A 17,239-nucleotide genomic window follows, 5' to 3' on the forward strand; every position below is an offset into this window, starting at 1 on the left:
TGTTAGTGAGGGTGTGGAGAAATTGGAACCTTCACACACCGCTGGTGGGAATGTAAAGTGGTGCAGCTGTTTTGGAAACAGTCTGGCAGTTCCTTAAATGATTGGACTTAAAGTTACCACATAGCCTAATCATTCTTCTCCTAGGTTATACCCAGGATAAATGAAAACATATGTCCCCAGACACTCATACACCAAAACATGGAAACATCCCAAATGTCCATCAGGTGAAGGGTGTAGATACAAATTGTAGGGTGTCCCCGCAGCAGAATATTATTTGATAATAAAAAGGAAGTACTGATTCATGCTAGAACGTGGATGAATCCTGCAAACACTATGCTAAGTGAAAGAAGCCCGTCACAAAAGACCACATATTGTGTGATTCCATTTACGTGAAATGTAAAAAAAGAAAAAAGAGTAGAAGCTCAGACTTTTGGAGGATGCTAATATAGAGATGATTCAAGAAAGATTAATTGTAAAATGAATTTTTGCTGACTCTACAAGCCCTAGTGAAGCTTCTGTAAGGAGTGTCTATTGTTGATTGTGCTTGTTTACAATACAAATCAAAATACAATGAGATGCCGCTCCATACGCACTAGGATGACTATAATAAAAAAAAGGTAATTTTAAGTTTCGGTGAGGATCTAGATAAATTGGAGCCCTCATACACTGCTAGTGGGAATGGAAAATGGTACAGCTTCTTTGGAAAACAGTCTGGCCTTCAATTGCTATATGGCCGATTTTTTCAACAATATTCTAAGCGCCTTTGGGAAACCAGGATAATCTTTAGCTGACCTTTGCCTGGGTTTCCTGGGTGCAGTTGTGTGACTAATTTAAAAAGTGACTAAGAACCATCTCTTTGTTTTCTTGGACAATTTTGCGCTCTGTAGTCATGGGAAAAACAGTGAGCATGATTCATTCATTGAACAAATATTTTTTTGAGTGCCAGCCATGTGCCAGGCACTATGCTGTGTACTGGAGGCAGAAAGGTAACTAACAGAGAACCAGCCCTTTGATTACTGCTGCCCGGTAGGATTTACTCAGCCCTAAAGGACCATTAGACCCCACATTCCATCTGTTACTTCTGTTTCTTATACTAGGAGAGCTAGTGAGTTTCTAAAGTGATCACAAGTGAGTGGATAATGGACCATACTGTACGTACCTAAGTGTGGCTTTGAAGGTGTGTCTTTCTCCTGGTTTTTGCTTTCAAACCTGAGACCATTTGCACTTCTGTTACATCATTGTTTGACTCTTTCTTATTTAAATTTAAACTAGGAAGACTACTTGTTAGCACACATGGCTTGCCAGCATACAGTTGGCATTAAGCAAGAAAAAAACCACGCAGCAGGGTAGAGCTGAATGGCAGGCCACTCTGGTAGTAGATGTCCTGCCAACTTCAACATATTCAGTGGCTTCTCAGGAATTTTTAGTTAGATTCAAATAAAAGAAAATGAGGCTTTAGTAAATTTTGCCTGTAAGCAAGTAGTTAAGTTTTTGTTTTGAGAATAACTTAGACCTGAAATTCCTGGAAGATTAAAAATATCTAGAATATATAATACCATATCATTCATCCAAAAGATATGTATCATGAAGCTAAAATAGCAGAACCTCTGTCGTCATCACGAAAAACACCATATTCTAGTTTCATATTAACCCTTTATCTTTAGGACGATCAATAGAAATACCAAATTTCCATGTTGTACAATGGCCTGAGAATGAAAAAAAATTACCTATATTTAGTAACTTTAAGATTTCTGAAAACTGTTCTAAAATACTAAAACTGAGGTCTTGTGTGTAATATGTGTTGTTTGTGTGGAATACATGTGGAGTGTGTAATACGTGTGGCTTGTGTGTAATACACGTTTGTAATATGTGTGGCTTGTGTGTAATACGCGTTGTGTGTAATACGTGTGGCTTGTGTGTAATACGCGTTGTGTGTAATACGTGTGGCTTGTGTGCAATACATGTTGTGTGTAATACGTGTGGCTTGTGTGTAGTATGTGTGGCAGCGTTGCTGCAACAGTAAAATATTTGCTGTTCCTGTTTGCCTCTGAAGTGTATAATGCTGTGTCATGGAGCTAAAATAGGATTCTTCCAAGGAGATATCAGGCTGCTTATGGACGACCTCAAGGTGCTTCAACCCACTGTCTTTCCTGTGGTTCCCAGACTGCTGAACCGGATGTTTGACCGAGTAAGTTCCAGGGGGCAACATGTGGGGGACAGAGCACTGGGCTTCGAGTCAGAGGCTTGAGTTTGAATTCGGCTCACCCATGTCCCATCTGTGTCATGCTGACAGTCCTCTTAATCTCACAGGACTAGTTTACTCATCTGTAAAATCAGCATACATTTACCTCACAGAGTTGTTGGTGACGATTAGGTGAGAAAACTCCTGAACTCCCTCTGGAAACTGTAGGGCACAGTACAGCTATAAGGTGGGGTCATTTTGTTTTCACAGTAAACCTTAGAGCCTGTTTTCTCATCTATAAAAGAGACTTACCTCCTTCCTCCCTCATATGTGTCTCATAAAATTGGTATTTGGCTTACATGAAAATAATAACTGTGAAATGATTTTATTAATTTTAAACCTCCATGCACACGTCAAATATCACAGTAAAACTTGTGAAAGCCAGAACCTGTATAAGGTGGAGACCTGTCAGAGAAGGTAAACGCAAATATTTTCCACTAATAGAGAGCGATAGAAAAGTGGTAAGGGTGCCCTGTCAGAGGCACGAAACTTGAGAGAACCGGAAAAACAAGGCAGTCGTGACAAGTTTCCACTCTCACAGGTTTCCCTGTACTTACTTAGCCACATCAAGAGTCCCTAGGTAGTGCAAACAGTTACTGCACTCAGCCACCAACCAAAAGGTTGAAGGCTCAAGTCTACCTAGAGGTGCCTCAGAAGAAAGGCCTGGCAATCTGCTTCTGAGAAATCAGCCACTGAAAACCCCCTGTGGGCAGCCATTATGTCAGGGACATGAGCAGCCTCCAGAATGAATTTGGACTGGGCAGTTTGAATACTCTTCGTTTTGAGGCAGGGCTTCTGGCTCTGAGAACCTTCCTGTTTCTTGGCTCATTAGATTTTTGGACAAGCAAACACCACACTGAAACGGTGGCTGTTGGACTTTGCGTCCAAGAGGAAAGAAGCGGAGCTTCGTAGTGGTATCGTCAGAAACAACAGCCTGTGGGATAGACTCATCTTCCACAAAATACAGGTAACAAGTGGACTCACAACTGTTGTTTTCTAGGTAAACTGATCAGGGTTTCAAAATTTTTATCAGAATTTTTTTTTAGAGGTACAGAGATGAAGGAGAGAATGAAATATTTTTATTAATTCTCGCATATTTGTAAAAATTAGGGACAAGGTAAATCTGAACAGTATTATATCTACCTAGGGCATTGTAGTATTACCATTTTTTCATTTTGTTTAGCTTTTCTGGAATAAGTGTATCATTCTTGAGGTAACTTTTTTAGGCATGATGTCAAAAAAAAACCCCAAAAAACCCAAAACTGGTAGTTGCCACAAATCCAGCAGACTGTTGTTCTAGTTGGTGTGTGTCACACCCATCGAGAGTGACTGGGGTGGTCATGGATCCGTATTCCAGGTTCTCGGCACGTTGCCCTGAGCACGGGCTCTGTGTAGCTGTCAGCAGAGGGTGTAGTGAGTTAGTGCCGGGGATTCTCCGTAGCGGTTTGTCACTGAGGTGACCACCTACTTCCAGATAGTTAACGTGCGTGTCCTCTCCTGTCCCCCCGTAAGTCGAGCCTGGGAGGAAAAGTCAGGCTGATGGTCACAGGAGCTGCGCCGGTGTCTCCCACGGTGCTGACGTTTCTGCGAGCAGCACTTGGCTGTCAGGTGAGGCGCGACTTCCTGTCAGACTTTATAATGCTGAACCATCTGTAGGAAAAGTCATTTTTAATTCTCTTTGTATGTGTCTTACTTTTGTTTGGAAGGTCATTTATTCCTAGGTTGCTTGGAGAAATGAGTGTATCTTTTTTTACCCTGGGCAAGGGAGTATGTATTTAGGCCCACTGCGTAATTTTCTCCAGGGTAGGGTGCACTACTTGCATTTAGAGTTAGGCATGAGAGTATAGGAATGGATCACAAGTGATAAGCCAGCCTGCAGCCATGCAGAGAGCATCTTTTAAGGGGACCAGAAGATAGCAGGGACTCAGTGACACCTAGAGCTTGTGGAGGGCAGAGCCAGGAGCTGACAAAGCGAGTGCCTTCCTGGTGGGGAGTTGGCAACGTGACCTGTAACGTAGGTGTTCTCATTTGCTGTCTGCAGGAGGTTAGGTAAAAAATGAACGTGGATGGTAGCTGATGTTTGGGATGGGAGTGAAGATGTTTGGGTTCCAGAGGAAAACACGATTTAGTATTGAATGAATTTACTAAACTAAATTTGAAAAGCAATTTCACCACAGTCAGCCATTACTTAGAGGTTAGAGGAACTGAATTACTTCTGCACTTCCAGCAAAGGGGTAACTGTCCGCCTTTAATAATCTCTCATCTGTTGGTGGCCAGTTTTATGAAGGCTATGGACAGACAGAGTGCGCTGCCGGCTGCTGCCTGACTGTGCCTGGAGACTGGACAGCAGGTACGATTGGTGGAAGATTCCTTGTGGGAATTGGGTTATCGGGGTTGGGTTATTAGAATTATTAGAATTGGACTCATCACTTAAATATTAAAAGTGGGGATTTACTGACACAAGTAAGTGTGACTTTGTCTCAGATTGTTAGGCCTTGGGACAGACAAGGGAGCCCTGGTGGTTCAATGGTTAAAGCATTCTGCTGCCAACCAAAAGGTTGACAGTTCAAACCTGTCGGCTGCTCCACAGGAGGAGGAGGTGACAGTCTGCTTCCGCAAAGATTTATAGACTATGGGGCAGTTCTGCTCTGTCCTGTAGGGTTGCTATGAGCTGGAATTGACTCAGTGGCAGTGGGTTTGATTTTGAGGACAGCAAGCTTGGACGTCAGGGAGCTATCTGTAAGATGGCTCTCACAGCAGAGTCGTGTAGTGCCGGGTGGTAGTAAAGTTGCCTTTTATACCAGATTCGGAAATGTTTGGCCCAGCGATCTTTCCCGTAATTGATTAGACAAGTAGTTGATCTAATTATTTTTATTTAGTTTAATTATTTGTAATTATTAAATTATGTGTATTTAAAACACAGATAGTAAATTTACACTGTGTACTAATGGCTGTGTTAGGTGTTGGGATTACGGATATAAGTCAAATACAGACCTTTTTTCCCAAAAGGAAAAAGCAAGCTGGAAGGCAAACACAGAAGTAATTCATTGTGTATTTGTCATAGATAAAGCTCTGTGTTAGGTGTTTAACATGGAGGGTACGTGAGTTTGATCCTGGTGAGATGTGAGGTAACTGTAGATTATCGTTTAAATAGCATGTAAATACAAGAATTTACACAACATTATGCTTTAGAGCCAGGATTCCAACCCAGTTCTGACTGTAAAACTTCTCTTTCCCTCTGTGCCACGCTGAGAGTATACTTGACACTGTGATAAATAAATCTCCCTGATTAATCTGGCATGTTATAAATATTACCAGTGTCTAGGAACATAGATTTATGATTCTGCTGGGATTGATGCTACCATTCTGTAAAAATGATATGGGGCAGCGTGTGACCTCCTCCAACCCCACAAGGGGGAAGGAGAACCAGGATCAGCAGTGCAAGGCTAACTCCCATGAGGTGGAAGCCAGACAGGCCTCCTCTTTCCACCATCTTTACTAATCCTGACACTGACCATCCCCCTGTGGCACTCTCCGTTCCTCTGCTGGGTTTGGTAATTCATTACAATGGCCACAGAGAACTCACAGACAGTACTCATGATTATGGGGTTTACTGGGAAGTAGCAGTTACAGTGCAGGCCTGGGATCACTCAGATACAGTTCTCCCCAGCTGTGCTCACAGGCTCGCCTCTCCCTGGCCTTAGGCCTTTGCCCAGAGGCACTCACTGGCTTTCTCTTCTTGTGCTGGAAAGGCCCCCATGCTGTCTCCTGCTGCCAGCTCGGCTCTCTGCTGTCGGGTCTTTCCTGCCACCTCTCTCTACCTCTGTCTGTCTGTCTCTGCCTCTTTCCCTCTCTCTCCCCCTTTGGTTAGCCACAATTACCTTGTCACATAGTTCTGCACAGTCACCTGGGTGGGAGTTGGAAGACCATGTCTGGAAAGGCCACACAAAAGTAATCAAAGCACCACACGTTCTGAGTCTTCTTTACAGTGTTTAATTTTTAACTGCAGGTTCTTGAACAGCTAGATGATTTGTATTAGTAGTCATGATAAACAAATTATTAAAACATAGGAAGAATTGTTTGTGAAACTCTTAAAAATACGTCTAGTTTCTGTTCATACTGTTTTTGGAAAAGGCAGCCCAATCTGAACACCGCTTGAGAAGAGGGATCAATTAGTAAGCACTGTCCTGTCTTCTTGTTAGGTGCCATCGAGTCGGCTCTGACCTACAGCGACCCTGTGTACCACAGAACAAGACGCTGCCCGGTCCCGCGCCATCCTCACAGTCCCTGTTATGCTTGAGCTCCTTGTTGCAGTCACTGTGTCAGTCCATCTCGTTGAGGGTCTTCCTCTTTTATGCTGACCCTGCACTTTACCAAGCAAATGTCCTTCTCCGGGGACTGGTCCCTCCTAATAACATGTCCAAAGGATGTGAGATGAAATTTCGCCATCCTCACTTTCAAAGGAGCCTTCTGGCCATACTTCTTCCAAGACAGATCTGTTTGTTCTTCTGGCAGTCCATGCTGTATGCAGTATTCTTCACCAGTACCCTAATTTAAAAGCGTCAGTTCTCCAGTCTTCCTTATTCACTGTCCAGCTTTTGTGTGCATGTGAAGCAACTGAAAACACCATGGCTTGGGACAGGCACTGGCGGCGCAGGGGTTAAGCATTTAGCTGCTAACTAAAAGGTCAACAGTTTGAATCCACCAGCTGCTCCTTGGAAACCCCGTGGGGTAGCTCTGCTCTGTCCTATAGGGTCTCTATGGGTCAGAATCAACTCGACGGCAGTGAGTTTTCTTGGTTTTGGGTCAGGCACACCTTAGCACTCAAAGTGACACCTTTTCTTTTGAACACTTTGGAGAGGTCTTTTGCAGCAGATTTGTCCAATACAATACATTGTTTGATTTCTTGACTGCTGCTTCCGTGGGTATTGATTATGGATCCAAGTAAAATGTAGTCCTTGATAATTTCAGTATTTTCTCCATTTATCACAATGTTGTTTATTGGTCCAGTTGTGAAGATTTTTTTTTCTTTATGTTGAGGTACAGTCTGTATTGAAGGGTGTAGTCTTTGATCCTCATCAGTAAGTGCTTCAAGTCCTCTTCACTTTGAGCAAGCAGGGTTGTGTCATCTGCGTGACGCAGGGTGTTAACGAGTCTCCCTCCAGCCGTGTTGCCACATTCTTCTTCCTATAGGCCATCTCCTCAGATCATCTCCTCAGCACACAGACTGAATAAGTATGGTGAAAGGATACATTCATGACATTAAACCATGCAGTATCCCCTTGTTATGTTCAACGACTGCCACTTGGTCTGTGTACAGGTCCTACCAGTATCCTGTCTTAATAAGCTTAAATATAAAACAGGTTTATCCATACTGATCCTTCAGTAAAGGCCATGTTGATCAGAATTGGTGGTTGTGTCAGAGAATAATCGAGGTTTGCCAGAGATGGATGTGTTCTGTCTTCTTATGGAGAATTGGAACAATAAGATGTCTGTCTGAGGGAGGGCTGGTTAAAAAGGAGTGACCAGCAGTGGGCGGGGGCCATCAGATCATTGAAGCCAGGTGAACGTTTCAGAAAGCTTGCTTCCAGGTATTCACAGTAACCCTTAAAATCTACATACAAATTCCTTATACTTTGAAAAATAATTCAGAGCATCAAACTTAGGAAATGTCCTGATGAGACTTTGAGTATTTTAGCCTCTGTTCTAGGAATAAACTTTCTAAATGAGTTTACCAGGGGAAGAATGGCTAGAATAGCAGAAACCAGAAGTTTATACCAGCTTTCTTTTATTGCAAGGAGGCTTGTTTGTTATAAAAATAATGTGAAGGTTGACTGAAGGATATTATGAGTGATATTTCTTTTATTTAATATACAGGCCATGTTGGTCCCCCAATGCCTTGCAGTTATGTAAAGCTTGTTGATGTAGAAGAAATGAATTACGTGGCTGCCCAGGGCGAGGGTGAGGTGAGTGGAATCACGTCAGTCATTCATCCTTCACGCCGTTTTCTCTGACAGCCAGCCGTGACGGATGCAGGAGCATTCTCTAACACAGGGTCGTAGAAAGCTACTGAGCTTGGTGTTATTGGTGATCTGGAGTTGAACAGGCTGCTTTATGAAGCAACTTTTACGTTTAACATTCAGGGGCACACTGACACCTGCCTTCTTGTGCCCGGCGTGATAGGGATTTGAGTCCAGGAGCACGCTGAGGCTCCAGTGGCCTAAGTCCTCAGGGCATATCTCCATCTGCTTATTGCCCTGGCTACCCCTTAGTGAGCTACTGGCTACTAATGGTAAGCCTAATTACTTCAAAGTAATTTCAACCCCTTTAGGGTTTTCTAGCATCTTTGAGCCAGGACTTAGGCAAGCATTAGCCTTACAGTTTCACTGGAGTGGAAGTGATTATGAATAGGATGTGGGGGCATTGGGGGTGCTTAGAAGATCCCAGAGGGGTCTGGTAGTTCCCTCTAGATCATGGAATTCAGGGCTTCTAGCTAAAGGTTGGGTTTCCCACATACACACCAATTTTTTTTTTTTTTTTCTTTCAGGGAAACCCCAGTAAATGGTATTAACAAATCCTCCTATTCTTCAGGTGTGTGTGAAAGGGGCAAATGTTTTTAAGGGCTACTGGAAGGACCCAGCAAAAACAGCAGAAGCTTTGGATAAAGATGGCTGGCTGCACACAGGGGACATTGGAAAATGGCTGCCAGTAAGTTGTTCCTTCCGCTGTTCACAAATAGGTTTGCTCCACTGTCAGGAAGAAAGTGTCCCGTGTGCTGTACACTTGCCATGTGGCACCCTGACTTTTCTCTCCCCGTTCTTGTTGAGTGGTGTCATGTACACTGTTCCACTTCCTGCAATGAATAGGTTTATACTCTTAGAATATTTGTTTAGGATTTTCCCTTTAACTATAGCAAATGTGTTTTCTATTTGAAATTCTGGTTGCTGCTTTCTGTTTGGAATCAAAAGAGACTTTGGCTTGTTACAGTACACGTGCTGTGGCTTGATGGTGATGCATTGGTTAAGCAAGGCAGTTTGGAATTGCAGCTGTCTTCCTGGAATGTATAGCAATTTGTGAATAAATGTTTCTTTCTTTCTTTTTTTAAATTGTGCTTTAGGTGAAAGTTTAAGGAACAAATTAGTTTCTTTAAACAATTAGTTCACATATTGTTTTGTGACATTGGTTGCCAACCCTGTGACATGTCAACACTGTTTTTTGACCTTTGCTTCCCCATTTCCAGCTTTCCTGTCCCTTCCTGCCTTCTCTTCCTTGCCCCTGGGCTGGTGTGCCATTTAGCCTTGTATACATGGTTGAACTACATGTGTTATTATTTGATTTATAGGCCTGTGTAATCTTTGGTTGAAGGGTGAATCTCAGGAGTACCTTCACTACTGAGTTAAAAGGGTGTCTGGGGGCCATACTCTCAGGGTTTCTCCAGTCTCTGTCAGACCAGTAAGTCTAGTCTTTTTTTGTGAGTTTGAATTTCGTTCTACATTTTTCTCTCACTCAGTTGATGACCCTCTATTGTGATACCTGTCAGAGCAGTTGGTGGTGGTAGCTGGGCACCATCTGGTTGTGCTGGTCTCAGTCTGGTAGAGGCTGTGGTGGTTGTGGTCCATTAGTCCTTTGGATTAATCTTTCCCTTGTGTCTTTGGTTTTCTTCTTTTTCCCTTGCTCCAGATGGGGTGGGACCAGTAGATGTGTCTTAGCTGGCTGCTCACAAGCTTTTAACATGCCAGACGCTACACACCAAAGTAGGATTTAGAATATTTTCTTTATAAACTGTGTTATGCCAATTGAGCTAGATGTCCTCAGAGACCATGGTCTCCAGCCCTCAGCCCAGTAATTCCATCCCTCAGGGAGTTTGGATGTGTCTATGAAGCTTCTGTGATTTTGCCTTGGTCAAGTTGTGCTGGCTTCCTCAGTATGGTGGACTGTCTTCCTCTTCACCAAAGTTACCGCTCATCTACTGTCTATTTAGTGTTCTCCCCTCCCCACCTCTCCCCTCCCTCGTAACTATCAAAGTTTCTACGTGTAAACTTTTTCATGAGTTTTTATAGTAGTGGTCTCATGCAGTATTTGTCCTGTTGCGACTGACTTATTTCACTCAGCGTAATGCCCTCCACATTCATCCATGTTATGAGGTGTTTTGCAGATTCATCGTTGTTCTTTATTGTTGCGTAGTATTCCATTGTGTGTTTATGTACCGTAGTCTGTTTATCTGTTCATCTGTTGATGGGCATTTAAGTTGTTTCTATCTTTTTGCTGTTGTGAATGATGCTGCGAGGAACATGGGTGTGCATATGTTTATTCTGGCTCTTATTTCTCTAGGAGGTGTTCCTAGAAATGAAACTGTTGGATTGTATGGTATTTCTATTTCTAGCTTTTTAAGGAAGCACCATATCATTTTCCAAAATGGTTGTGTCATTTTGCGTTCGTACCAACAGGGCATAAGAGTTCCCGTCCCCCCATAGCCTCTTCAACATTTTTTGATTTTTTTGATTCATGCCAGTAATGTCCGGGTGAGATAGTATTTCACTGTAATTTTGATTTTGCATTTCTCTAATGGGTAGTGATTGTGAGTATTTCCTCATTTGTTAGTGACATATAAATGTGTTTCTTAGATTTGTCATCTCATTAAAAATAGAATGTTGCACGGACTAAACCAACTCCTTTGGATTTACTTTAGGAACCATTTATTGTATAGAAATTCAAAACAGTTTAAGAGTAAGAGGCTCGTAAAAGAAGCCTTATTTTTCCTGCTCATAGATGTGACCAGTTCTTTCAGCTCTGGTAACAAGCAATGATATTTGTAAACTGGTACCATGTTTAATTGCAAGAAGTAAAATGGCTGATTTTTTTTATTGTGTATGACCAAATTATTGTAGATTTAGGGTATTTGATACTCTGGGATTTTTACTGATGAGAAAAATGCCCCCCAAAATCAATTCAGATTACAGAATATCCAAGCTATTTAGGAATAAATTAAGTCCTTCTTTTCAGGTTTAAGGGGTTAAGTATCAGTTCTCATTCTGGCTCCAACGCGCCCATTTCATAACTTCTCTGCTTTTTAAGATAGAGAAGTGTTGTGGAATGAGGGAACTCTGGAATCTTTCCAGCAGATGACTTCCGAGGCATGACAGTGGCCCCCGAGTGGGAATGGATGGAGATACGGGGTGGTGTTGGTTACCGTTCGGACAGGGAGTGGTGGTGGATGCTACTAGCGTTTGGTTGATTTAGTCTAAGGGTGGCAATGCTCCAGCAGTTACGTAGGGTGGTCCTTTGTGCAAAGACTCACCCCACCCAAAGGACCAGGAGCACCCTCCCACTCCACCCCGAGAAACAGTGACAGAGGAAACTGACACCCTGCCTTTGTGTAGCAGACGTTTATTGAACCTTTATTCTGTGCAGCAGACTGTGAGGGGGTGAGTAAGGCCATGTCCCTGCACTCGAGGGACTTGACTAACTTGGAGAGCCGGATATGTACGTACCTAACTCAGATATGAGACGAATGAAATGGGCTAAATAAAGGTAGAAAGCAAGGCGCTGCCGGTTGGCTGACAAGTCACGGATGCCAATCCGTAGAGTGGAGTGCGCGTGGGCTCCTGATTCCCTCTCTATCTCTGTGCTTGGCTGAATGGCCTTGGGCAAGTTACTCAGTCCCTCTAAGCCTTAGTTTTCCTTTCTATAAAATGGGATAATACCTAACACCAGCGAGATGTTACGAGGATTAAATGATAGTGCGGGTAAAAACCTCGTACCTCACAGTGTGACTGATGCTGGGTGGAAGCCTCCCTGGACCCACTCACAGCTGCCTCCTCTCTGATAAACAGAATGGCACCTTGAAGATTATTGACAGGAAAAAGCACATATTTAAACTATCACAAGGAGAGTACATAGCCCCTGAAAAAATTGAAAATATCTACATACGAAGTGAACCTGTTGCTCAGGTGTTTGTCCATGGAGAAAGCTTGCAGGTATGTGCTTCTGAGTTGCTAATGCCTTGTACTCTGGGGGCTTTAAATAGGATTGAAGGATTCAGCCTAGTGTGACTTAACTTTCATGTCTGATGTGCTAGAATGTGATTGATGCATTGTTGGTTTCTGCTGCTTGGCATTTCTTATTCAGAAAACTTTTTTTTCTTTAGTTTCTATATTTGTATTTTACCTGGAGTGGCCTAGTAAATGAATAATTTCTTTCATAAGGGTCAGCACAAAGCTGGTTCCTATGCGGCAGAGGTTAAAGACATCCCGAATGTCTGACCTTTCCAAGCTGCTGTCCCACTCCATCATCTGTAACATCAGCTACTCTCTCTCCCCTCAGCGCTCTCCCTCCTGTCTTTGGGTTTCCCAATTTGCTGGTGCCTTAGAGAACTCACGAGCTGTATAAAGGAAATGGCTTTGGAGGGTGGCAGGTCCCAAATTCGTGGGTCAGGTGTAGGCTTCTCCCTGGCCCTCAGTCTCTGCCCAAAGGCACTTAGCTTTCTTGCTCTGTGGGCCGGGAAGCCCACTGCGATGTCTCCTGCTGGTCTCTCCTGCCTTGGTGGTGGTGGGCTGTTCTCTCTCCTGCCTCTGGGATGGCTCATTTTAAGCCCAGTGGGATGGCAGAACTGAACAATCCCTTTGGTGGGTCACAATACCCTATCGTACAGTCCCGCCCAGTCACCTGGGTGGGAGTTACAAGATCGTGGATAGAAAGGCCACAGAAAAACCAATCCATTACACTGCACCTAGTGTCCCAAGGGAGGTGTGGGGTAGGTAATATACAGTTTCAACTATGAAGGAAGTCCTGATACTGTGATTATTAAAATGTTTAAAAATTTTAAACATATGAAACTCAACTAAATTATTTTAGAACAGATAGTGATCGTGAACCAGCATACACTTTAAGTCAAAATTATAGATTCTGCAGTAAAATGTCTATTTGTCAAAATGTCGGGCAGACACCTGTGAGGAAGAGAAGGTGGAAGAGTTCCCTGAAAGCAAATCTTTTTATAAATCTTGAGATTTTAAATGATTTTATCGTAATATTTTCTTGTCGTCTTCAAGAATGTACCTCCTTTTTTTTTTTTTTTTTACTTAGAATCTTACCATGCTTTTGTTTTGTTTTTTAGTTTTATTGTTGTTATATTGTGAAGGATGAGGTATTAAAGATTTTTTTTTTTTCCCCAAGTTAATCTGTATACATTTTCTTTCTCTTTTTTAAAAGCAGTGCTCAGGTATCTATCACCTTGTTTGCCTATTTGGCTCTCGTTTATTAAAAAGTATCCATAAAAGTAAATAGAAAGTAGGCTTTTTGTGAGTTTTCGGTCTCCAGTGATTTGTTCAGCCATTACTCTGGGATTCCTGATGCCATCCATACTTTAGAGCCAGGAGTTTTTAAGCCGGGCCCATGGACTCCTGGGGAGGGTGATACGTTCTCAAGAGAATGTCAGACTGTCACTGGCTTCTCTCAGGGCCGTGATGCTGGAATAATTCAGAGCCACTATTTTAGAACATTTGAGTCAAGCCGTGTAACAACTCCCTGTCTGTGTTAAAGTCATTTCTCATAGCGATTGTGGTACCAGATGTTGAGACGTTATGTCCCTGGGCCCAAAAGAGGGGACTAGAAGGATCCTTTGAAGAGCTGTGCAGAAATAAGGTACGGCTCTGAAGTGTGCAGTTTACCTTCCTATCTAAACTTTGCATTAAATGTACCTGTGGATGTCCAGCTGCCTCCAACAGAGGAAATATTTTGTTTTGTTACCTTATTAGGATGTCAAAAAAGCTATCCTAGAAGACATGGTGAGACTTGGAAAGGATTCTGGTCTAAAACCATTTGAACAGGTAAGACTGTCAACGAAGTGCATGGATTCCGGTGTGTAACAGAGATTTTTTTACACATAAATTATATGTGTAAAATATAGAGGATGAGATGCCCTAAAGAAATGCATGTGGAATCAGAGATGGAACGTGTTGGCAGGGGAGGGGTGTTTACCCAGGGGTGTGAATTCTCTTTTTTGGAGGCCAGGATACAGTCCTGAATTCTCTCCTAAGAATAGAATACCTGCCTCTTTGGAGAGTGTTTAAATGCAGCTTGACCTGGGGCGAGAGATGGATTGGTTCGCCCACAGGGGTCTTTATCCGTTCCGGTGGCTTATGTGCTTTCTAAGGAGCCCTGGTGGTGTAGTGGTTAAGCACTCAGCTGCTAACTGAAAGGCTTGTGGTTTGATTCCACCCAGCGGCTCCACAAGAGAAAAGACCTGGCGATCTGCTCTGTAAAGATTTCAGCCTAGGAAACCCTATGGGGCAGTTCTCTTCTGTCCTGTAGGGTCGCTGTGAGTCGTAATCGACTTGATAAGCACACAACAACAACATACGCTTTCTAGACTCAGATGGCATTTTTCCTTCTATAACAGCCTTGTTTATTTGCAGATCAAGGACATCGCCCTACACCGTGAATTATTTTCTGTTGACAATGGCCTCCTGACTCCAACAATGAAGGCTAAAAGACCAGAGTTACGAAATTATTTCAGGTCTCAGATAGAGGAGCTTTATTCGACCATCAAGGTCTAATGGGAAGAAGAAAGCTTGAAAAAAACCAAGCTGCACACCTCCACAATCTCTTCTGCTGGTTCTTCTTCTGCTGATGGCTTTTATTTGGTAATTGTGACTGCAGCAAACACAGGGAAGGAAACGCTAGTGTTTGACTTGTCCACTCGGGGTTCTTGTCCTAGGACTGTTAGAGGACATGGAGCACTGCCTTGCTGTCCCCTCGTGTTGCCGATGATGTTTATAGTGATAAATAATTTCCAAAATGAGCCTTAAAAATTGTAAAGGGGAAACCATAAATGTGCTGAGTTATTTGAGATTTCTTCAGTTAGAAAGGTGTGTGTTAAAACCTGTCTCTCTGTTTTTCTAACCAAGGGGTTTAGGACTTTGCCATTTCTGAGATGTCCGCTACTTGCTGCAGATTCTGGAGTCTTCTGCTGCTCTAGAAAGCACAGCCCTGGAGGGACGGTGTCCTTTAAAAACAGGAAGCGTCCAGACTGGCGAGTACCCAAGTGGACCAGAGATTGCTTTAAGCCCTGCCCCCTCCCCCCCAACACTCACATGTTCTCCTCCCCATCTCATGCACTCAAACATCCCATCCCCCCACACTCACACATCTCCCTCCCCATCTCACACACATTCATGCGTCCCCTTCACCCCAGCACACACTCACACACACTCACACGTCCCCCTCCCCATCTCATGCACTCAAACATCCCATCCCCCCCACACTCACACGTTCACCTCCCCCGTCACATGTACTCACACATCTCCCTCCCCGTCTGACACACATTCATGCATCCCCTTCCCCCAGCACACACTCACATGTCCCCCTCCCCATCTCATGCACTCAAACATCCCATCCCCCCACACTCACATGTTCCCCCCCTCACATGTACTCACACATCCCCCTCCCTGTCTCACACACACTCACACGTCCCCCTCCCCATCTCATGCACTCACGTGTCCCCTCCCTGTCGCACACGCATTCACACGTCCCCCTCCCCATCTCATGCACTCAAATATCCCATACCCCCCACACTCACACATCTCCCTCCCCGTCTCACACACATTCATGCATCCCCTTCCCCCAGCACACACTCACACACACTCACACGTCCCCCTCCCCATCTCATGCACTCAAACATCCCATCCCCCCCACACTTACACGTTCCCCTCCCCCTCACATGTACTCACACATCCCCCTCCCTGTCTCACACGCACTCACGTGTCCCCTCCCTATCTCACACGCATTCACACGTCCCCCTCCCCGTCTCACATGCACTTACACATCCCTTCCCTGTCTCACACACACTCACACGTTCCCCTCCTCCTGTCACACACTCAAACATCCCATCCCCCCACACTCACAGGTCCCCCTCCCTGTCTCACAGGCATTCATGCGTCCCCTTCCCCCCAACACACTCTCACAAGTCCCCCTCCCCATCTCATGCACTCAAATGTCCCACCCTCCCCACACTCACATGTCCCCCTCCCTGTCTCACACGTATTCATGTGTCCCCTTCCCTGCAACACGCACACATCCCCTTCGCCATCTCACATGGCGCTCACACAGTCCCCTTCCCCCACACACACACTTACAGGTCCCCCTCCCCGTCTCACATGCACTCACATGTCCCCCTCCCCATCTCACACGCAGTCGCAGTCGCAGTCACACGTCCCCCTCCCCGTCTCACACCCGCTCACATGTCCCTTCTGATTAAGGGCCTGGAGGTGTATACTGTTCTCCACAGTCCTGTTGGAGCCTAAGGTTCCCTGGAAGCTGAAGGACAGAGCCAGCTCAGAACAGTGCAGGTGCTGAGGCTCAGATGGACAGACACTCATGAGAGCAAAGGGAGTCTAGCTCATACCCCATTCTCTAGACCTGGTTCCCTCCCTCCATCCCTTCCCAGGGATTACGGAAAAACCTGCCTTAGACTGCAGTGAAGACAAGCATTTCAAGAAGGAGATAATGACTTGGATCAGCTGTGCTCGCCTGTGACACCTGACTGACTGTCCACTGGATCTTCACTGCACTAGTCACTCTGGGTTTATAATGGCCAACAGATTTTTAATGTGGTTTTCATATCAGAAAGGATCGCGCTGTGATTAACTTGCTTTTTTCCCCCAGAATAAACTCTCAGGCAAAGCATACCTTTGAAAATAATATTAAGGGGATAGATTTTCTTGGGTGTTTGTTGCAATGGATGGTAATGGGCAAACGTTCTTATGTCATAATGCTACCTGATTTCTTTGAAATGTATTTTACAAGCCAAAATTCTAGGATGTAGAAATCTGGGAAAGTCATTTCCTGGGATTAACTTTTCAAGGGATATTTTCTGTCAGTTAATTTGAGAAATTAGCAGCATTTCATTTTACTGCAAGCCTTTGTCACATTTGACTCAGTTGTCATTTATACGTTAAAGCAGTTGTTTTTGGATATGTGATCGACCACGTGTATTAATCA

At 44.0% G+C, this 17,239-nt stretch overlaps 1 protein-coding gene across 7 annotated transcripts in view; it reads left to right on the forward strand.

Moving 5' to 3' along the window:
* LOC135227207 (long-chain-fatty-acid--CoA ligase 1) overlaps positions 1–16,628 on the forward strand; it is a 179,205-nt gene extending 162,577 nt beyond the window's left edge. For 4 of the 7 annotated variants that reach the window (XM_064272944.1, XM_064272942.1, XM_064272948.1 and 1 more), the window contains 10 exons: positions 2,054–2,188; positions 3,075–3,209; positions 3,755–3,850; positions 4,520–4,592; positions 8,120–8,208; positions 8,834–8,950; positions 12,076–12,219; positions 13,781–13,882; positions 13,996–14,067; positions 14,656–16,628. In XM_064272944.1, the coding sequence (XP_064129014.1) occupies positions 2,054–2,188; positions 3,075–3,209; positions 3,755–3,850; positions 4,520–4,592; positions 8,120–8,208; positions 8,834–8,950; positions 12,076–12,219; positions 13,781–13,882; positions 13,996–14,067; positions 14,656–14,796 (1,104 nt within the window). In that variant the 3' untranslated portion in view covers positions 14,797–16,628. The other 3 variants (XM_064272945.1, XM_064272946.1, XM_064272947.1) reach the window with 3 other exon arrangements.
* The last annotated feature ends 611 nt before the right edge of the window (positions 16,629–17,239 follow it).

This window comes from Loxodonta africana, chromosome 19 (genome assembly GCF_030014295.1).
Source record: "Loxodonta africana isolate mLoxAfr1 chromosome 19, mLoxAfr1.hap2, whole genome shotgun sequence".
Classification (NCBI taxonomy): domain Eukaryota; kingdom Metazoa; phylum Chordata; class Mammalia; order Proboscidea; family Elephantidae; genus Loxodonta; species Loxodonta africana.